This window comes from Crotalus tigris, unplaced genomic scaffold, assembly GCF_016545835.1.
Source record: "Crotalus tigris isolate CLP2741 ecotype Arizona unplaced genomic scaffold, ASM1654583v1 scf7180000024324.182252, whole genome shotgun sequence".
In the NCBI taxonomy this organism is placed as follows: Eukaryota; Metazoa; Chordata; class Lepidosauria; order Squamata; family Viperidae; genus Crotalus; species Crotalus tigris.
Genome location: NW_024100495.1, coordinates 75,869 through 98,037, shown reverse-complemented (window position 1 = coordinate 98,037; position 22,169 = coordinate 75,869). Strand labels below are relative to the sequence as shown.

Sequence of the window (22,169 nt, the reverse complement as noted above, 5' to 3'; positions counted from 1 at the left end):
ATATTTTATTCCATTCCATTCCATTCTCCATTCCATATTCTATTCTATTCTATTCTATTCTATTCTATTCTATTCTATTCTATTCTATTCTATTCTATTCTATTCTACATTCCTCTATTCTATTCTATTCTATTCTATTCTATTCTATTCTATTCTATTCTATTCTATTCTACATTCCTCTATTCTATTCTATTCTATTCTATTCCATATTTTCTATTCTATTCCATTCCACATTTTCTCTATTCTATTCTATCCTATCCTATTATTCTATTCTATTCCATATTTTTTATTCTATTCCATTCCACATTTTCTCCTATCCTATCATATTCTATTCTATTCTATTCTATCCTATCCTATCCTATCCTATCCTATCCTATCCTATTCCATTCCATTCTATTCTCCATTCCATATTCTATTCTATTCTATTCTATTCTATTCTATTCTATTCTATTCTACATTCCTCTCTTCTCTTCTCTTCTCTTCTCTTCTCTTCTCTTCTCTTCTCTTCTCTTCTATTCTATTCTATATTCCAATATCCATTCCATTCCATTTTATTCTATTCCATTCCATTCCATCTATATTCTATTCTATTCTATTCTATTCTATTCTATTCTATTCTATTCTATATACAGTACAGGTAGTCCTTGACTTACAACAGTTTGTTTAGTGACCGTTCAAAGTTACAAAGGCATTCAAAAAAGTTTTCATGATGCTGACGACTGTTGCAGCATCCCCACGGTCATGTGATCAAAATTCAGATGCTTGGTAACCGTCTCGTATTTATGATGGCGGTCAGGAATGTCCCCGGGGGTCACACAATCCCCTTTTGCAAACTTCTGACAAGCAAAATCAACGGGGGAAGCCAGATTCACTTAACAGCTGTGTTGCTAACTTAGCAGCTGTGCTGATTCATTTAACAACGGTGGCAAGGAAGGTCGTAATATGGCCGAAACTATCTTCCTTAGCAACAGAAATTTTGGAATCGATCGTGGTCATAAGTCAAGGACTACCTATACCAGAAAATGCCACGATATATTGAATAATCCAAAACATTTTAGGTCCTAGGCCAGGGGTAGGCAACCTTGGCTCTTTTATGACTGGAGGACTTCAACTCCCAGAATTCCTGAGCCAGTCAGTTTGAGGGGAAAGGGAGAGGTTTCCAAGCTGAGCCATGCTGGCTCAGGAATTCTGGGAGTTGAAGTCCACCAGTCATAAAGCGACCTAGGCCTAGGACAGAGGTAGGCAACCTTGGCTCTTTTACGACTCGTGGAATTCTGGGAGTTGAAGTCCACGAGTCATGAGGGGGCCATACGTCCTCCATGATGGCTCAGGAATTCTGGGAGTTGAAGTCCACCAGTCAGAAAAGAACCAAGGTTGCCTACCCCTGTATCTAGTCCACCCCCCCCCCCGCTCAAGCAGAAGACCCTTGATCAGGGGTCTCCAAGCTTGTCTCTTTTATGACTCGTGGACTACAACTCCCAGAATTCCTGAGCCAGCATGGGGGAACTATGGCCCCCTTGATGACTTGTGGACTTTAACTCCCAGAATTCCTCAGCCAACATGGCTCAGCTTCGAAACCTCTCCCTTTCCCCTCAGCATGACTGGCTCAGGAATTCTGGGAGTTGAAGTCCACGAGTCATAAAAGAGCCAAGGTGGCCTACTCCTGTCCTGGGTACTTCACCAAGGGCATTGAAAACCTTCCCTACCACTCATACGTAGTTCATGTGTCCTGTTTTTGCTTTCAGATAGTTTTTAATCTCCATTTTGGGGTAAAACCTGAGAGCAGTCTTTGCCTTGAAAGTCATTAAGAAAACAATTTCAGAACAAAACAGGATTGTAAATACTTCCCTTCCCGTATTTATTTATTTATTGCCAATAACTTAGTGTCTTCCCCAGTCATTCTTTATGCATCACCAATTTCTCTTCCCGCTGCTTTCCTCATCTGTTATTCAAAGAAAGAACGCCATCCTGGAGTATTCCTTAGGGTGTTACCTTTAGTTTAATTAATTTAAAATAATAAATAATAAAATTTAATTAAGGCAGGTATGGGGACAATGACTGTGACAAAGAACTGTGATCTTTGATTTTGAGGATCTGTTCCTCGTTGCAGACGTTAAAAGCTTGACTATGCATGTCTGTTTTTCATCGGTTTATTGGCTTGTCAAGTCTTTAGTCAATAACAGATGAACAGATATTGATGTTAAAATCAAAAGCACATATTTTACCATGGAACCTAGCAAGAATTGGCATTCCCACCGCAACCTATAGTTCCCTAGAGTCACAATGGAAGAAAGGGGCAGATAATGAGATAATTTGGTTATGAAGGAAGTGGACCCCTCAAGATCTTCACTGTGATGCTCAGATGGAAAGGAAAAATAAGATTTGCCTTTGAGCTGACTTAAATGAATATTCTCCTCCTCCTCCTCCTCCTCCTCCTCCTCCTCCTCCTCCTCCTCCTCCTCCTCCTCCTCCTCCTCCTCCTCCCCAGAAACCCTGCTCCCTTCAAAGACTGATGATGCTACCTAGTTGGGTCATGAAATGTCTGCAAGGAAACAAGAAAGCTCAGAGAGCACCAAGGACCCCACAGTTCTCCTCCTCCTCCTCCTCCTCCTCCTTCCTCTTTCTCCTCCTCCTCCTCCTCCTTTTCCCTGCACACCTCTTTCCCTTCTAGTACTGACGATGTTACCTAGTTGGGTAATGAAATGTCTGCAAGAAAATAATCAAGCTCAGAGACCACTAAAGATCCCCCAGTCCTTTTCTTCGTCTTCTTCTTCTTCTTCTTCTTCTTCTTCTTCTTCTTCTTCTTCTTCTTCTTCTTCTTCTTCTTCTTCTTCTTCTTCTTCTTCTTCTTCTCTTCTTCTTTTTCTTCTTCTTCTTCTTCTTCTCTTCTCTCTTCTTCTCTCCTCCTCCTCCTTCTCCGTCCTCCTCCTCCTCCTCGTCCGCGGCTCCTGCTCCTCTCCTACCTCCTCCTCTTCCTCCTCCTCCTCCTTCTTCCTCTTCCTCCTCCTCCCCCTCCTCCTCCTCTTCCTCCTCCTCCTTCTTCCTCTTTCTCTTCCTCCTCCTCCTCCTTGTCCTCCTCCTCCTCTTTTTCCTCCTCCTCTTCCTTCTTCCTCCCCCTCCTCCTCCTCCTCCCCGTCCTCCTCCTCTTCTTCCTCCTCTATCTCCTCCTCCTCCTCCTCCCCCTCCCCCCCCCTCCTCCTCCTCCCCTTCCTCTTTTACCACTTCAGGTGTTCTGGTTCTTGCTCATCCTACTGATTATAATTAATTCTTCCAGACCATTAGAAAGTGGGGAGAGGTGAGAAAAAGTGACCACTGACCACTGAAATGACCGTTGAGAAAATGGTCAGAGAAGTTGTCGATCTGCTTGACTGGGGAGAATCCCGTTCCCCCCTCCCTCAGTTGGCTCGGAAAATCCTCTGATTACGCTGGCCAAAATAACACGATTATTTTCTTCTTTTGCCATTTCCTCTGCCATACATGTAGTCCTCGACTCACGACAAACAAGTCAGCCCAAAATTTCCGTCGCTAAGCAAGACATCTGTTAAGTGAGTTTTGCCCCATTTTATGACCTTCCTTGCCACCGTTCTTAATCACTGCAGTTGTTATGTTAGCAACACGGTTGTTAAGTGGATCTGGCTTCCCCCCGTTGACTTTGCTGGTCAGAAGGTCGCAAAAGGGGATCACGTGATCCTGAGACGCTGCGACCGTCATAAGTCTGAGTCAGTGGCCAAGCGTCCGAATTTTGCTCATGTGGGACGCTGCACCAGTCGTACGTGTGAAAAAAATGGACATGTCATTTCCTTCAGTGCTGTTACAACTTTGAACGGTCACTAAATAACTGGCCGTAAGTCAAAAAATCCCTGTAATTCAGTATAGAACCCCAATCCCACTTCTAAAAAAAAATATCGTGGCACGAACCCAAAATATCTGGGTGTTTCTACTAATGTTTCTACGGGCTTTCCTCTTTTGCTCTGGGTCTGAAACATGGAGACTTCTGCACTGGCTTCAAACTAGAGGTGACATTAACAATTTTTAAAAAAAATCTTCTCGCTATCTCTCTACCTAACTGATTTTGGCTAATCTTAATAATAATAATAATTTTGGATCATTTTATACTGGGCTGCTGAGACCGCTCTTGGGATCCTGTGTCCAGATTGGATCATGACAATGCAAAAGAGATGTTGAGGCCCTATAAAGCAGACCTTTTGGGCACCAGGGACCAGTTCCATGGAGAGAGGTTTTTCCACGGACTGGAGAATGTGTGGTTTTGTGTGCTGCCTTCATCCCATGGATGGGGCTTTGCTTGTTTGTGCGGCCCGGTTGCTGGCATGCTGCGGCCCAGTACCGGTCCACAGACTGGGGGATTGGGGACCTCTGTTCTAGTCCAACGCCCTGATCAGGCAGGAAACCCTATACTATTTCAACCACCCACCCACCCAATGAATCAATCAATGAATCAATCAATGAATCAATCAATGAATCAAAATAGAGCTGGAAAGGACCTTGGAGGTCTTCTAGTCCAACCTCCTGCTCAAGCAGGAAACCCTATACCAGTGGTTCTCAACCTTTCTAATGCCGCGACCCCATAATACAGTTCCCCATGTTGTGGTGACCCCCAACCACTTATACATCACCAGGTGCCAGGGGCGTGGCCAAAGAAGAGGGGGGAAAATGGCGGACTGCGTTGTTTGGCGACCCGCGTGAAATGGTCGTTTGACCCCAAATGGGGTCCTGACCCACAGGTTGAGAACCACTGCCCTATACTATTTCAGTCAACCAATTGTGGGAAGTCAGCCCCCCCCCCCCGAGAAAGAAATATTTTTGGAAATATTTAAAAGGGCAGAATATATTTTCCTAAAGGATTTTAAAAGCAGAAAGCAACCCTGCCCCCAAGTCTCTCTGTCTGTAGAAATGCAGATGTGATAATCTTGTCAGAAAGACTGGAATCAGGAAACTGGGATTAGGAAGAAAGATCCCTTGAATCAACACACCAAAAATCTAAGGGTCATCAGCCACAGCCCCAGGGAAGCAGGATATGACCCTTGGGACATAATAGGATTAACCCACCACCATCAGGATACCAAAAAGGCACACTCAGACTCAGGTCAAAGTTCATGCCACAGGAACAACTCCAAACAAAAGGCTCCAGAGGGTATAAAAACCCACTCCCTACATGTGCTCTCTCTCTCTTTTCTTCCTGAGCCATCTTTCTGTCTGGCTCTCCTCTTCAATAAACTGCAACCTTCTTTCTAAAGCAGTCGCCATGTTGTTTATTCCCAGCTTAGACTGAACCATGATGAAGACTTTTCCTTCAACAGAATCAATCAATCAATCAGAATTGAGCTGGAAGGGACCTTAGAGGTCTTCTAGTCCAACCCAGGCAGGAGACCCTATATCAGTGGTGGTGAACCTACGGCACGAGTGCCAGAGGCGGCACTCAGAGCCCTCTCAATGGGCACACGTGCCATCACCCCTGTCCTAAGCCTTCAGCTGGGTTTTATAAAACCTTGTCGCTTTAGGCTTCCGCCGCTGTGCGCAAAAAAAAAATATGGTTCAATCAATCGATCAATTTCAACTTCCTGCGGGAAAAAAAAGATCTTGCAAAGTTGGAATTAATTGATTGAACTTTTTAGTCCCACCCAGTCTGCCGTTACCACTGCAGCCATACCCACCCAATGGGCCACACCCACTCAATGGGCCACACCCACCCAGCACCTGACAATGCATAAGAGGGTTTTGAGTTGCAGTTTGGGCACTCAGTCTCTAAAAGGTTCGCCATCACTGCCCTATATCATTTCAGACAAATGGTTATCCAATCTCTTCTTAAAAACCTGCAGTGTTGAAGCATCTCTGTCTATGATATAGTCTGCTGTAAAACTAACAGTCAGACTTGTCTTCTGCACATGGCCACCTGACTTAAGAAACAGCAGGTCCATTTCCTCCTAAAGTAGCAGAGGACACTCTGACCCCAAACGGCCAACTATTTTCTCCCTGCTGTGCAAAGGATACGGTGCACTAGATTATATGTTCTTATCTGACTTCCATCCAAAGGCAGGTCTGACGAGAGGGAATAGACTCATTGCCTGGTTGAATCTATATAATCGTATGTGCCTGCATGCACACTCGACAGCAAACTCCCAATGAATAAATAATGGAACTGAAAAACAACACAAGTCAAAGAGGAAACAGAAGATGTGAACCCCTGGAAGAAGGAAGGAGTAAAGTTAAAGAAGAAGACGGACGCTTTAAGAAGCCAACAGTTGACAGGCATGGGAGAAAGGCAGTTATCACATAAACCAGAGGCAGGAGGGAGAGTTAGAGGCCATTAGGAAAGTTCAAGAAATAGTAGAGGAGTGGAAGGTATTTAGAGGGGGAGAATCCAATCAAGAAGCAAAACCCAACAAACTTAAAAAGGGGGGGGGAAACCTCCTGAGTCCTTTGGGATTGGGCGGCATATAAATAAAATTAAATACAAATACATTACTTGGAGAAGCAAGAAGTGGCGTGGAAGAGGGAGAGTCGATGAGTAGTGGATGACAAGAATGAGTTGGTCTTCAGAGGAGGAGGAGGAGGAGGAGGAAGAGGAGGAGGAGGAGGAGGAGGAAGATGAGGGCTGTGAAAGAAAGAAGAATCTGAGAAAAAGGGACTCGGCAGAGGTGAGAAGTGAAGACTCATCCGAAGACAGCAGTGAGGAGAGGAAGAAGAAAAAGAAGAAGAAGAAGAAGAAAAGAAAGAAAGAATACAGCGACAGCAATGATGAGGATGACGGCCACAAGAGAAAAAAGAAAAAGAAGAAAAAGAAGAAAGGTAAAAAGTCCAAGAAGAAAGAGAAGAAGAAGACGAGAAAGGACGATGAGAACTTTGCAGAGATGTACAAACAGGAGCTTCTCGATTATCATTCGGAATCTTCCCGGGAAACTGAAGATGAATACAACAAGAAAAAAGGTGAGATGGAGGAGTTGATTAAAATGTGGTGGTTTTTTTTTTTTTTGAGCTGTTGCTTCTAATGGTTGAATGCAGTGGTTTTCGACCTATGGTCCATAGGGGTCTGCGGGATGCGCCATATCATCCTAGGGCAGGGGTCTTCCAACTTGGCCCTTTTATGACTGGTGGACTTCAACTCCCAGAATTCCTCAGTCGGCCATTTTGATGAAACTGCGGGCTTGGATCCAAACCAGGAGTCTTCCAACTTGGCTCTTTTATGACTGGTGGACTTCAACTCCCAGAATTCCTTGATCAGCCATTTTGATGAAACTGCGGGCTCAGATCCAGACCAGGGGTCTTCAAACTTGGCCCTTTGAGGACTTATGGACTTCAACGCATGCCTGGCTGAGGAATTCTGGGAGTTGAAGTCCACAAGTCATAAAAGGGCCAGGTTTGAAGACCCCTGTCATAGGGGGTCCACGAAAGCTTGAAAAAAATGTTATGATTTAAATCTTGAGTTACATCTTGGGGGCCCATGGCCATAAAAGGTAAAGAGGATCCGGGGTGAAGATAAAGGTTGAGAACCACTGGATAGAATAGAATAACGGAAGGGACCTTGGAGGTCTTCTAGTCCAGCCCCCTGCTCAGGCAGGAAACCCTATACCATTTCAGACAAATGGCTATCCAGTCTCTTCTTAAAAATCTCCAGTGTTGGAGCATTCACAGCTTCTGGAGGCAGGTTGTTCCACTGGTTAATTGTTCTGACTGTCAGGAAGTTTCTCCTTAGTTCTAGGTTGCTTCTGTCCTTGATTAGTTTCCATCCGTTGCTTCTTGTCCTGCCTTCAGGTGCTTTGGAGAATAGCTTGACCCCTTCATCTTTGTGTTGGCCTCTTAGGTATTGGAACACCGCTATCATGTTACTCCTAGTCCTTCTTTTAGTTAAACTAGACATATGCAATTCCTGCAACCGTTCTTCGTATGTTTTAGCCTTCAGTCTAACCAAACAGTCTAAAAAAGGCAGCTGAGTGCAGGCTGGTAAAAGAGATGCAAAAAAATAACACAGCACAAATTACAGAAGATGCACTTCCGTTGCTGTAAAGTTAACAGAACGACAGAGTTGGAAGGGACTTCGGAGGTCATCTAGTCCAACCCCCTGCTCAAGCAGGAGACCTGATGCCATTTCAGACAAATGGCTGTCCGGTCTCTTCTTTAAAAACTTCCAGTGAAAAAAAGGCTTCAGAGGAAGGAGAAAGAAGAGACACAGAGATTGGGGCAGAGAAAACAGCTGCTGGACTGTTGGGCAATCAACTTGGTGAGACCCCACGAATGGCGCAGTTAAGAAAAGCCACCTTTTAGAGCAGGGGTCTCCAATCTGTGGGCTGTGGCCTGGTACAGGGCTGTGGCCTATTGGTCAGCGGGCTGAGGGGATGGCTGGCAAGTGCATGCACTCCCACTTGTGTAGCGGCCCTGTTTGTGGAGGTGCAGGTGCTAGCTGTTGAGTCCTCGGCTTAATGGCAAATGAGCACAGAACATCTCGTGGTTCCAACAGGTCTTTTATTGCAGTCTTTTCCACTCCGTCACAGCTCTGAGGCTCGCAGGCCTCTCTGCTCCTTTTAACAACGTTCCCCTGGCAGAATGGCAACAAATAGGCACGCTCCGCGCCTTGGCATGTGTGCGACGCCGGCGCCAGCCAGTCTGGTCCCGGGCAGCTTGCAACTGCACAGGACCATTGCAACATCCCGAGCCTGCCTTTGCAGGCTCAGGACACAACACTAGCACCACCACCAGAGTCACGCGGTCACTAGCTTCCCATTTGCGGGTGCTAGCGTCCCACCTGCGCGGGCGCACAGGCACCAGGGCTGCTGCCAGCCCCACCCTGGGTGCGCGTGGTCCACTTGCGCATGCGTGCGGATGCTGGCGCCGCCATCATGCGTGCACCCATTTGCGCATGCGCGTGCACACACATATTTCTTTGGTCCTCCCTTTCCCACGGGGCTGCCAATCCGGAAGGGTTGGGGAACACTGCTTTAGGGACTCTGAGAAACCTATTCTGCCCTAGAAATATTATGTATGTTATTTGCTTTTGCGATTCTACTGCTCTTGATTTTATTCTTTCATACAGTTTGGTCATGGATGGATCTTTTATTTTCAAACCCCACAAAGAACCACAGCAATTGATCAAATCAATAAATAAATTCATTTAAACCCCAATTTCCACAACTCTCTTTCTCTCTCTGGACCAGTACAGATGTACGACGGAAACTGTGCCCAGCATTTAGAGACTAGAGCTGGAAGGGACCTTGGAGGTCTTCTAGTCCAGCCCCCTGCTCAAGCAGGAGAACCTATACCATTTCAGACAAGTGACTGTCCAGTCTCTTCTTAAAAACCTCCAGGGGTAAGAGCACCCACTTTTTCTGATGGCAAGCTGTTCCACTGGTTGATTGTCCTCATTGTCAGGAAGTTTCTCCTTAATTCCAGGTTGCTTCTCTCTTTGGTCAGTTTCCAACCATTGTTCCTCGTCCTTCCCTCTGGTGCTTTGGAGAATAACCTGGACCCCTCTGCCTTGTGGCAGCCCCTCAAATACTGAAACACTACTATCATGGTTGTTACCTGTACTTAAGGCTTGAAGTTAGGCAAAGAAACATTCTGCAGGAAGGCAGAGATAAACCACTTACGTATTTTTGCCAAGATAAATGCACGGTTACAGTATGTCCGTGTAGTCCCCGGAAGTCAAACCTCAGTTAAATAACATTTTTTACTTTTGCCTTACAGTCTAATATAAAGACTAAGTAGTAGTAAACTGGGGCTTACTCCATTCAACTTAATAACATGTTGTTCTTAAGGGCTGTAAGAATTATTATCCCCGTTCGGCACTTTAATTCAGTGTATTTGCATAACACGGACACTGAATTAGCAACTTTCCCACCTTTTAGCCCAGCATGTGGTTGAACTAGTCCGTGTGGTTAGTTTATGGTTTAATCTTGTCTGTAAAACCCAGGAATTTAGGTTAATTGAATAATTTATGGTTCAATTAACCATGAATAAATAAATGAACATATAATATTACTTCCATGGAAGGAGACGGTGAAGCAGAGAGATTGCACGGATGCACAAAGAGAAGCGATATACATAAACAATCTACAAATTATTTTGCATTGTTAAGTAACCAACTGAATGGTTGGAATAAAGAGGGGAAAAGAATAATTCCAGACTTTTTCCCCACTTGCTTTATTAGTAAGTATTTCTACTAAGACGAAGGGTCTAGGATTCAGTTAACAAGTAACAACAACAACAATAATAAAAATAATAATAGAGTTGGAAAGGACCTTGGAGGTCATCTAGTCCAACCCCCTGCTCAGGCAGGAAACCCTATACCATTTCGGACAAATGGCTGTCCAGTCTCTTCTTAAAAACTTCCAGTATTGGAGCATTCACAGCTTCTAGAGCAGTGGTTCTCAACCTGTGGGTCGGGACCCCATTTGGGGTCGAATGACCATTTCACGGGGGTTGCCAAACCATGCCGTCTGCCATTTTTTCCCTTTTCCCTAGCTGTCCTACTCCCTCTTATTGGTGGCCACACCCACTTGGGGGTCACCACAACATGGGGAACTGTATTATGGGGTCACGGCATTAGAAAGGTTGAGAATCACTGTTCTAGAGGCAGGTTGTTCCACTGGTTAATTGTTCTCACTGTCAGGAAGTTTCTCCTTAGTTCTAGGTTGCTTCTCTCCTTGATCCGTTTCCATGTGTTGATTCTTGTCCTGCCTTCAGGCCCTTTGGAGAGTAGCTTGACTCCCTCTTCTTTGGGGCAGCCCCCGAGATACTCGAACACTGCTATCCTGTCCCCCCTCGTCCTTCTTTTCATTAAACTAGACATACCCAATTCCAGCAGCCGTTCCTTATATGTTTTAGCGTCCATTTTATGACCTTCCTTGCCACTGTTGTTAAATGCATCGCTGCAATTATTAAGTTGGTAACACGGTTCTTAAGTGAATCTGGCTCTCCCTCATTTGCTTGTCAGGTTGCAACAGGGGATCACGTGACCCCCGGGACACTGCGACCGTCGTAAATATGAGACAGTTGCCAAGCATCTGAATTTTGAAGGTCACTAAATGAAATGTTCGACATTGAGGACTACCTGTACGGCTGACCATTTGTTAGGTGTGATTATTATCACCTTTTGGGGCAAAACAACTGCCCTTCTCTTTCCTCCCCTCCCCTCCCCTCCTCTCCTCTCCTCCCCTCTCCTCTCCTCCCTTTCCCTCCTCTCCTCTCCTCTTCCCCCTCTCCTCTCCTCTCCTCTCCTCCCTTTCCCTCCTCTCCTCCCTCTCCTCTCCTCCCTCTCCTCTCCTCTCCTCTCCTCTCCTCTCCTCTCCTCCCTTTCCCTCCTCTCCTCTCCTCCCTCTCCTTTCCTCTCCTCTCCTTTCCTCCCTCTTCTCCTCTCCTCCCTTTCCCTCTTCTCTTCTCTCTCCTCTCCTCCCTTTCCCTCTTCTCCTCTTCTCTCCTCTCCTCCCTTTCCCTCTTCTCCTCTCCTCTCCTCCCTTTCCCTCCTCTCCTCTCCTCTCCTCTCCTCTCCTCCCTCTCCCCTTCCCTTCTTCATCCATTTATCCCCTTATCCACTCCCCTCCCCTTTGATTAAACAGTCCCAGCTTCTCCGATTCTCTTTGAAAAGCTTTAGTTTACTCTAGACAATTCCTTGTAACCTTTCTTTACATATATTCCAAACTGTCTGAATCATTGAACAAATCCTTGGCAGAACACAGGTGAGTCAATCAGGTGTGTTAAAATAGAAAAAAAGGAGCTTTCAGACCCTGTATTTACTCAGACTCTGCACTTCAACATGATTTTCGGATCAGCTATAAATCTCTGTGGCTCCTCAATTCTGACCTTTTTTTGTTTTGATCACCTTCCTGCCCTTTTCCTTCACAGTCTATGAAGTAGTGACGGTGACTGGAGATATCAGAGGAGCAGGGACGGATGCCAACGTCTTTGTTACCCTCTTCGGTGAATTTGGCATCACACCAAAAGTCCATCTGACCAGCAAGTGAGTATTGCCAAAATATACAAATTGTGTAGATGTTGAGACTCTAGAAAGAGTGCAGAGAAGAGCAACAAAGAGGATCAGGGGACTGGAGGCTAAAACATACAAGGAACGGTTGCTGGAATTGGGGACGTCTAGTTTAACGAAGAGAAGGATGAGGGGGAACAGGATAGCAGTGTTCCAGTATCTCAGGGGCTCCACAAAGAAGAAGGAGTCAAGCTATTCTCCAAAGCACCTGAAGGCAGGACAAGAAGCAACGGATGGAAACTAACCAAGGAGAGAAGCAACCTAGAACTAAGGAGAAACTTCCTGATAGTTAGAACAATTAACCAGTGGAACAACCTGCCTTCAGAAGCGGTGAATGTTCCAACACTGGAAGTCTTTAAGAAGAGACTGGACAGCCATTTGTCCAAAGTGGTATAGGGTTTCCTGCCTGAGCAGGGATTGGACTAGATGACCTCCAAGGTTCTTCTAAGTCTATTATTCTGTTCTGTTCCCAGTTCACCAGGCATAACACAATTTGAAATGCATGCAAGCCAGGGAGAAAATCAAGTGACATCTGCCGGGGAATTTGAGGATGACCAAACATTTGCAACATTTCCATTATTTGGATTTGCCAGGCCATTTTAAAAACTGTTTTAGGTCTTCTTCAGCTTTTGCCCAAGGATATAACAATAATTTAGAAAACTTTAACGTGCCTTATAATTGACAGTGGCTAGTCTACTTGTCTGATCACAAGAAAAGCTAAGTTGGGGCTTATCTATCTATCTGTCTGTCTGTCTGTCTGTCTGTCTCTCTCTCTCTCTCTCTCCCTCCCTCTCCCTCTAACTCTCTTCCTCTCCTTTTTCTCTCTCCCGCACTCCCTCCCTCTCCCTCTATCTCCTTCTCCCTCTCTTTCCCCCTCTCTCCCTCCCTCCCCCTCCCTCCCCCTCCCTCCCTCTCTCTCTCCCACCTCTCTCTCTCCATCCATCCATCCATCCATCCATCCATCCATCCATCCATCCATCCATCCATCCATCTATCTATCTATCTATCTATCTATCTATCTATCTATCTATGCCTGAGTCAGTGCTGTCTCCTGGCAACAGCCTGACTCAGTCCCTGCGGTTTTCTTGGCAGGATTTTGAAAGTGGCTTGCTCTTGAGTTTTGCCCCATTTTATTGCCTCAGTTGTTAAGTGAATCATTGCAGCTTGTCAAGGTAATAATTTAACTGCTAACCAGCTTATACAGTGTAAGATGTATGATGTAATGATGGGAATGACTCAGCAGGATCTGTGTCCCTTTAAGAGCCAGCTGGGTCTGTGTCTCTTTAAGAGCCTTTGCTGTGTTCTCTCTCTTCTGTTTCCTGCTGTAATTGTGATTTGTTGGATCCTGCTGTATTAGCACGTGTATGTATACCAGTGGTGGTGAACCTATGGCACGGGTGCCAGAGGTGGCACTCAGAGCCCTCTCTGTGGGCACGTGCACCGTGCCCCAGTCCTAGGTTTTCAGCTGGGTTTTATAAAACCTTTTTGCTTTAGGCCTCTGCCACCATGTGCAAAAAAAAAAAAAAAAGTTTCAATCAGTCAATTTCAACTTCTCGCAGGAAAAAAAGATCTTGCAAAGTTGGAATTAATTGAGTGAACTTTTTAATCCCACCCAGTCTGCTGTTCAGCACAGCCATGCCCACCCAATGGGCCACACTCACTCAATTAGCAACACCCAGCCAATGGGCCATACCCACCCGGCACTCGATGATGCATAAGTGGGTTTTGGGTTGCAGTTTGGGCACTCGGTCTCTTAAAGGTTTGCCATCACTGATGTATACTGTTGCTGGTGCATGATATTGTAGATAGTGTAAGATAAACCACCATTTAATATAGACCACTGTTTACTGTGTTTGCTCCTGGGTTATCTCAGCGCAATAAGACTCTGCACGCTCTGACCCAGCTGTTACGTCAGTTAAGTGAACCTGGTTTCCCCCATTGACTTGGCTTGTCAGAAGGTTGTAACAGGGGATCACATGACCCTACAGGACACTGCAACCGGCATAAGTACATGCCAGTTGCCAAGTGTTCAAATTTTAATCTTGTGACCGTGGGGATGTTACAGCGGGTCGTAAGTGTGAAAAATGGTCATCATTCAATTTTTTTTTTCAGTGTTGTAACTTTGAATGGTCACTAAATGCACAGGGACAGTTCGCCTTACAAAGTGTTCGTTTCCTATTTACATTTGTTTGGGGGCAGGTGGACATGTTTCCAGTCAGAATTAATGCTTTCAGCTACCCATGAATTTTACTTGGTGAGAAAATGGAGCGGCCCAGGCCCAGAAGGGATTTGGGCAATAAAGACACAACAAAAGGCTAACATTTTGCAACATGCTAGACTTTTAAAATTGTTTAATTAAACCAATGGGTGTTTAATTATATATAATGTGTGATCGTAACTGTTTCTTCCTTTTAACTGCCAGTGGGGGTATGAACTGATTCTGTGTTCTCCCCCAACCAATCAGAGTACAGCCAACCCCCCATCCAATCAGAGCACAGCCAAGCTCCTAACCAATCAGAACACACCTCCACCCAATCAGAACACAGCCAAGCTCTCATCCAATCAGTTCATACCCCTACTGGCAGTTAAAAGGAAGAAACACACATTGCTCCTAGAAGCACGAAGCTGAAAACACCAGCCTGAAGATGACGAATGAGACTTTGTCGAAACGTCGCCAAGACACTTCCAATTTGACGCGGTAGAAAACCCGAATAACCAAAGACATATATATATACATATACATATACATATACACATACATACATACATACATACATACATACATATATATATATATATTTAGGTTGCTAACAAAGAATAAAGAGAGAACTGGTATAGCTATTTCGAGTTCCGTTAACTCTCTTCAGCCAGATTTACTCTTCTGAGATTCGAACCTGGGCTTATCTGCATGTTAGGCAGTTGTTATAACCTCTAAGCCACAGGCTCTCTCCCACTCTGTTAGCTATCAGGAGAGAGACAGGGGGAGGAGATTTTTACCTTGAATGTATACATATATATACATGTGTATATATATACACATTCGTAGTGGGGAGAAGGCCAAGGTAGTTATCACAGTGACGTATGGTGAACTCAACTGACAAATAAGTTGTGCAAATGAGTAAATGTTTATATTTTCCTTGGTGCTGGCAATCTGTTTGTCTCCAGATGTGCGATGTACATCTGTTTCCCACTGAGCCTCACCGTTTATTATGCCAGCTAGAGTAAAATGCAAAATATCCAGAGAGAACCAAAGTGCTTTCTTAATGAGGGAAGTAACTATAAAACGTTTCCTGCCTGAGCAGGAGGATGGACTAGATGTCTGAAATGGTATAGGCCGGGTTTCATCTATCTTTTATATCATTTATCTAATCTATCTATCTATCCAAATGCACAGGTATAGTATAGGGGTAACTTGCTCAATAGTAGTATCTGTGAGAGGGACCTTGGAGTCCTAGTGGACGATCCCTTAAATAGGAGCCAGCCCTGTGCTGCAGCTGCCAAAAAGGCCAACATAGTGCTAGGCTGCATTAACAGAGGGATAGACTCAACATCACGTGAAGGGTTAATACCACTCTTCAATGCCTTGGTAAGGCCACACTTGGAATACTGCATCCAGTTTTGGTCACCACGATGTAAAAAAGATGTTGAGATTCTAGAAAGAGTACAGAGAAGAGCAACAAAGATGATCAGGGGGCTGGAGGCTAAAACATATAAGGAAAGCCTGCTGGAATTGGGTATGTCTAGTTTAACGAAGAGAAGGACGAGGGGGGACATGATAACAGTGTTCCAATATCTCCGGGGCTGCCCCAAAGAAAAGGGAGTCAAGCTATTTTCCAAAGCACCTGAAGGCAGGACAAGAAGCAATGGGTGGAAACTAACCAAAGAGAGAAGCAACCTAGAACTAAGGAGAAATTTCCTGACATTCAGAACAATTAATCAGTGGAACAACCTGCCTCCAGAAGCTGTGAATGTTCCAACACTGTAAGTTTTTAAGAAGAGACTGGACAGTCATTTGTCTGAAATGGTCTAGGCCTAGGGCTTCCTGCCTGAGCAGGGGGTTGGATTAGATGACCTCCAAGGTCCCTTCCCACATCATCATCATTCCTCCTCCAAGGTCCCTTCCCACTTTTATTTTTATTTTTTGGAGAAAATTGATTGAGAATAACTTGACTCCCTCTTCTTTGTGGCAACCCCTGAGATATTGGAACACTGCTATCCTGTCCCCTCTTGTCCTTCTCTTCATTAAACTAGACATACCGAATTCCAGCAACCGTTCCTTATATGTTTTAGCCTCCAGTCCTCTAATCATCTTTGTTGCTCTTCTCTGCACTCTTTCCAGAATCTCAACATCTTTTTTTACATCGTGGTGACCAAAACTAGATGCAGGATTCCAAGTGTGGCCTTACCAAGGCCTTGTAAAGTGGTATTAACCCTTCACGTGATCTTGATTCTATCCCTCTGTTAAGGCAGCCTAGCCCTGTGTTGGCTTTTTTGGCAGCTGCAGCACACGGCTGGCTCATATTTAAGGGATTGTCCACTAGGACCAAGTCATCAAGGGGCCATGGTTCCCCATCCCTGGTCGAGAGTTTCCCACAATTAACTTACAGGGGCTGCCATAAAGAAGAGGGAGTCAAGCTGTTCTTCAAAGCCCCTGAAGGCAGGACAAGAAGCAAAGGATGGAAACTAATCAAGCAGAGAAGCAACCTGGAACTAAGGAGAAACTTCCTGACAGTGAGAACAATTAACCAGTGGAACCACCTGCCTCCAGAAGCAGTAAATGCTCCAACACTGGAAGTTTTTAAGAAGAGACTGGACAGCCACTTGTCCGAAATGGTGTAGGGTTTCCTGCCCGAGCAGGGGGTTGGACTAGATGACCTCCAAGGTCCCTTCCAACTTTACTAATATGAACATAGGTAGAATGTGCTGATGTCATTGTGATGACCCATCTATTTCAGGAGCAGTTCTGCCTTTGAAAGAAGCAAAACAGATGTTTTTCGGGTGAAAACCAATAACGTCGGCACCATCCGGAAAATAAGGTATTTTCATGATGTAGGGTTCGGCAACTGGAACTGGAAAAAGAAACAAATTGTGCAGCCTTGCCTAACTATTGCTGTCTCGCTTCCGTAATCAGCGTTTGTTTCAGGGACCAATTTCATGCAAGCGTGGGAAAACGTGGACACGGATGGGATGGACTGAAGGAAGGAATAAAGGAGTGTAACAGGAATGATGGATGCCTTCCTTATATCGTAATAACTCTTGTTGTCTGATTTTCATTGGCTAACAAAGTTTTATAAAGCAACGCTACTAACGTTTTAAGGCGGGGCCCTTCTCAACGCACCTGCCGCCAGCGTTTCAGATTGTGTCCCCACCCAGGACTTAATTCGTTCAAATAAAAAGTACTGTTTCTTTAAGAAGCCTCTGCTTGAGTTTTCATGATGAGTTTTTATGATTTCTCAGGTTTTGCCAAGGGCCAGGGACCTTACAATGAGATTAATCCCAATCTAAAGAACCCTAAAAGAGTGGCTGCTTGACTAATTAGTAATAGTAGTAAAGTTGGAAGGGACCTTGGAGGTCATCTAGTCCAACCCCCTGCTCAGGCAGGAAACCCTACACCATTTCGGACAAATGGCTGTCCAGTCTCTTCTTAAAAACCTCCAGTGTTGGAGCATTTACTGCTTCTGGAGGCAGGCTGTTCCACTGGTTAATTGTTCTCACTGTCAGGAAGTTTCTCCTTAGTTCTAGGCTGCTTCTCTCTTTGGTTAGTTTCCATCCGTTGCTTCTTCTCCTGCCTTCAGGTGCTTTGGAGAACAGCTTGACTCCCTCTTCTTTGGGGCAGCCCCTGAGATATTGGAATACTGCTATCATGTCCCCCCTTGTCCTTCTCTTCGTTAAACTAGACATCCCCAATTCCAGCAATCGTTCCTTATATGTTTTAGCCTCCAGTCCCCTAATCATCTTTGTTGCTCTTCTCTGTACTCTTTCTAAAGTCTCAACATCTTTTTTACATCGTGGTGACCAAAACTGGATGCCGTATTCCAAGTGTGGCCTTACCAAGGCCTTGTAAAGTGGTATTAATACTTCACATGATCTTGATTCTATCCCTCTGTTAATGCAGCCTAGCACTGTGTTGGCCTTTTTGGCAGCTGCAGCACACGGCTGGCTCATATTTAGGTTAGCTGACCTTGCACTTCCTGTCCCCCGACCTGTATTTTAAAATATAGTATTCTACTTTCCTTGTTTTGTTTTATGATTTCATTGCATTGCTATAGATATGTTTACAATTTTTTTCCATTTTACTATTATAACGCAGCCAGAGAAGCCCCACAGAGAGATGGGCAGCAAATAAATTTAACCAATTAAAAAAAAATAAAGACAGAAGCAATCAGCACTATTTAGTTTTTTTAAAGGTAAATATAATTTTCAAAGCAACACAACACGAACATTTCTAAGCGTGTTGTCAAGGTGCAATAAATCAGGAAGCAGGGCAGTTCTAATGAATGTAAACTCCGGATTGCTCACAGCATCCCCATCCCTGTTTGACAATACATAGATGTTCAAAGACTTGTCGCTTCTGTTGAAGGAAAAGTCTTCATCAGGGTTCAGTCCAAGCCAGGAATAAACCACATGGCGACTGCTTTAGAAAGTAGATTGCAGTTTATTGAAGAGGAGAGCCAGACAGAAAGTTGGCTCAGGAAGAAAAGAGAGAGCGAGCACATGTAGGGAGTGGGTTTTTATACCCTCTGGAGCCTTTTGTTTGAAGTTGTTCCTGTGGCATGAACTTTGACCTGAGCCTGGGTGTGTCTTTCTGGTATCCTGATGGTGGTGGGTTAATCCTATTATGTCCCAAAGGTCATATTCTGCTTCCCTGGGACTGTGGCTACTGACTCTTAGATTTTTGGTGAGAGGGATTGTTGATTCTAGGGATCTTTCTTCCTAATCCCAGTTTCCTGACTCCAGTCTGACAAGATTATCACATCTGCATTCTGCAAATTTGGTTTCTGTTTGGGAAAGAGAGACTTGGGAGCGGGGTTGGTTTCTGCTTTTAAAATCATTTAGGGAAATTATTCTGCCTTTTAAATATTTCCAAAAATATTTTTCTCGGAGGGGGGCTAACTTCCCACACTTCAGAAACCTAAAAATACGAAAAAAGCTGATTGTCTTTGCAGAGAGAAAGTCTTTATCCTGTTAAATTCAAGAGGTAAATTGCTACTTCAGAGTCTCGACTTTGTAGGTGTGACATCTATGGCGCTGTGGCCAAAAACACTACGACAAAAGGAAAATGTACCACCACTTCTTGTCCCCCAATAAGTTGTCCTGGGGTTAGAGTTCCCAGAATTCCCTGGCCAGAGAAAAAAAGGGGATTGTGGGAGCTGCCATTCTGACACATACATTGCATAATGTCGACTTGCCATCTTGCACCCTCTTTCTCTTCTCTGTTTTTTTGGTTGCAGAATTGAGCACGACAACACAGGAATGAACGCCAGCTGGTACCTTGACCGTGTGATTGTGACGGACATGAACAGGCCCCACCTCCGGTTTTATTTCCCGTGCAACAATTGGCTGAGTAAAGACGAAGGGGACGGCCTTTACGTGAGAGATTTGATTGGCAGCCTGAACCCTATGGATGTTCCCAAAGGTGCGTCATTGCATACAACAGTGATGATGATGATGATGATAATAATAATAATTTAATAATAATAATAATAATAATTTAATAATAATAAAAGTTGGAAGGGACCTTGAAGGTCTTCTAGTCCAACCCCCTGCTCAGGCAGGAAACCCTATACCGGTGATGGCGAACCTTTTAGACACCGAGTGCCCAAACTGCAACCCAAAACCCACATATGCATTGTAGGGTGCTGGATAGGTGTTGCCAATTGAGGTGTGTGGCCCATTGGGTAGGCGTGGCTGGGGTGGTAATGGCAGACTGGGTGGGACTAAAAAGTTCAATCAATCAATTCCCCCTTTGCAAGACCTTTTTTTTCCCGTGAGAAGTTGAAATTGACTGATTGAACCTTTTTTTTTTTTTTTACACACGGCGGTGGAGGCCTAAAGCGAAAAGGTTTTATAAAACTCAGCTGAAGGCCTAGGACTGGGGCGATGGCGCACGTGCCCACAGAGAGGGCTCTGAGTGCCACCTCTGGCACCCGTGCCATAGGTTCACCACCACTGCCCTATACCATTTCAGACAAATGGCTGTCCAATCTCGTGTTAAAAACCTCCAATGTTGGAGCATTCACCACTTCTGGAGGCAGGTTGTTCCACTGGTTAATTGTTCTCACTGTCAGGAAGTTTCTCCGTAGTTCCAGGTTGCTTCTCTCTTTGGTTATCCAATCTCTTCTTAAAAACCTCCTGTGTTGTAACAACCACAACCTCTGGAGGCAAATTGTTCCACTGGTTAATTGTTCTATGTCAGGAAATTTCTCCTTAGTTCTAGGTTGTTGATAATAATAATAACAACAACAACAAGAACAACAACAATAAAAAATAGAGTTGAAAGGGACCTTGGAGATAATCTAGTCCAACCCCCTGTTCAGGCAGGAAACCCTATACCATTTCAGCCAAATGGCTGTCCAGTCTCTTCTTAAAAACCTCCAGTGATGGAGCATTCACAGCTTCTGGAGGCAGATTGTTCCACTGGTTAATTGTTCTAACTGTCAGGAAATTCCTCCTTAGTTCTAGGTTGCTTCTCTCCTTTCAATTTCCACCCGTTGCTTCTTGTCCTGCCTTCAGGCGCTTTGGAGAAGAGCTTGACTGCCTCTTCTTTGGGGCAGCCCCTGAGATAGTGGAACTCTGCTATCGTGTCACACCTGCTCCTTCTTCAGTTTTTGAAAACCGATTCTGCCCTGTGCAGGTCAGCCGCTGATCATCTCTGCTGGCTAAAAGTTCATTTTCTGGGCAAGGAACGAAAGGACGAGAAAGGTTTCAAAGGCACGAATGTAAAGCTCAGAGATGACTCTGTTAAGCAAGCTGATTTCCTGCGAACGGGTCCTGCCAAAACTGGAGCACGTTTTTCCGTGCTGCTTGGCCTGACTTCACACCATCGTTTCACAAGCAGTGTGGTTTCTTACAAGGAAGATGCTGCAGGTCATGGGACGAAGCCAGAAAAAAAAAAACTTCTGCTCCGCTGCCAGTGTCGCAGCTTGCCATATGCTAGCAATTATTCTCACATTTAATCCGCCACGGATTCTTATTTACCTAAGTGCTGCTGAAGGCGGTTGATACTGCCTTTTCATCAGGGGTATGAATGACAAAGGCAGGGCTATTGTTCCACCCTGCGGTGTTTTCTTTCCTGTAATAAATTCTTACCTCGAAGTTGCCTTAACTTCCTACCGCAGCAAATGATTTTTTTAAAAAAAAACAACAACAACAATTCTCAAACCAGGTCAAGTGACAGACAATTTGGCCACCGGGCCTGGGAGACATTTGAGCAGTGATTAACTTAATTAAAGGCTGTGTGCTGGGCGAAGAACAACCGTTGTGTTTTATTGTCCTGCATCACTAACATCAAGAGAAACTCTTTCGATCCCAATCTTGAACAGAGGAAAGCAAAACTGCGCCTGAGGGCAGGAGAAGAAGCAACGGAGGGAAACTCATCAAGGAGAGAAGCAACCTGGAACTAAGGATAAACTTCCTGAGAGTTAGAACAATTAACCAGTGGAACAACCTGCCTCCAGAAGTGGTGAATGCTCCAACACTGGAGGTTTTTAAGAAAAGACTGGATAACCATCTGTCCGAAATAGTATAGGGCAGTAGTGGCGAACCTATGGCACACGTGCCAGAGGCGGCACTCAGAGCCCTCTCTGTGGGCACACGCGCCATGCTCCGGAGATGGCAACCGTCCCTCTTCAACCAGCCACCCACTAACTTGCCGTCCACGTGGTTGGATGCATCCCAACATGGCTGGTTTCCCTCCCCCACCATCCTTCCTGGCCTCGCATGCTCTCCTTTTCCTGGACAGGACCCACTGCATCGCCACCTCAGCTGTCAGCTGGCCGTTGTTGTGATTCCGTGCCAGCCTGTGCTCCCAACAGCTGAGTCCAAGGAATCTAAGGAGGAGGCGGAGGAGGCATTTGAAGGGCCATCAGGGGCAGAGGGAGGCTCAGATGAATGACAGGACTCACCACAGCCACGCCCACCCAGTGGGCCACACCCACCTGGCACCCGGCGATACATG

General features: G+C 45.0%; 1 protein-coding gene across 1 annotated transcript in view; it reads left to right on the top strand.

Moving 5' to 3' along the window:
• Positions 1 to 6,590: 6,590 nt before the first annotated feature.
• Positions 6,591 to 22,169, top strand: part of LOC120299943 (lipoxygenase homology domain-containing protein 1-like) — a gene marked incomplete at its 5' end in the record, with an annotated part of 90,956 nt that continues 75,377 nt past the window's right edge. Inside the window, 4 exons of the mRNA XM_039325302.1 lie at positions 6,591 to 6,945; positions 11,854 to 11,968; positions 16,948 to 17,028; positions 19,444 to 19,628. Coding sequence (XP_039181236.1) covers positions 6,591 to 6,945; positions 11,854 to 11,968; positions 16,948 to 17,028; positions 19,444 to 19,628 — 736 coding nt within the window. The remainder of the gene's footprint in view (positions 6,946 to 11,853; positions 11,969 to 16,947; positions 17,029 to 19,443; positions 19,629 to 22,169) is intronic.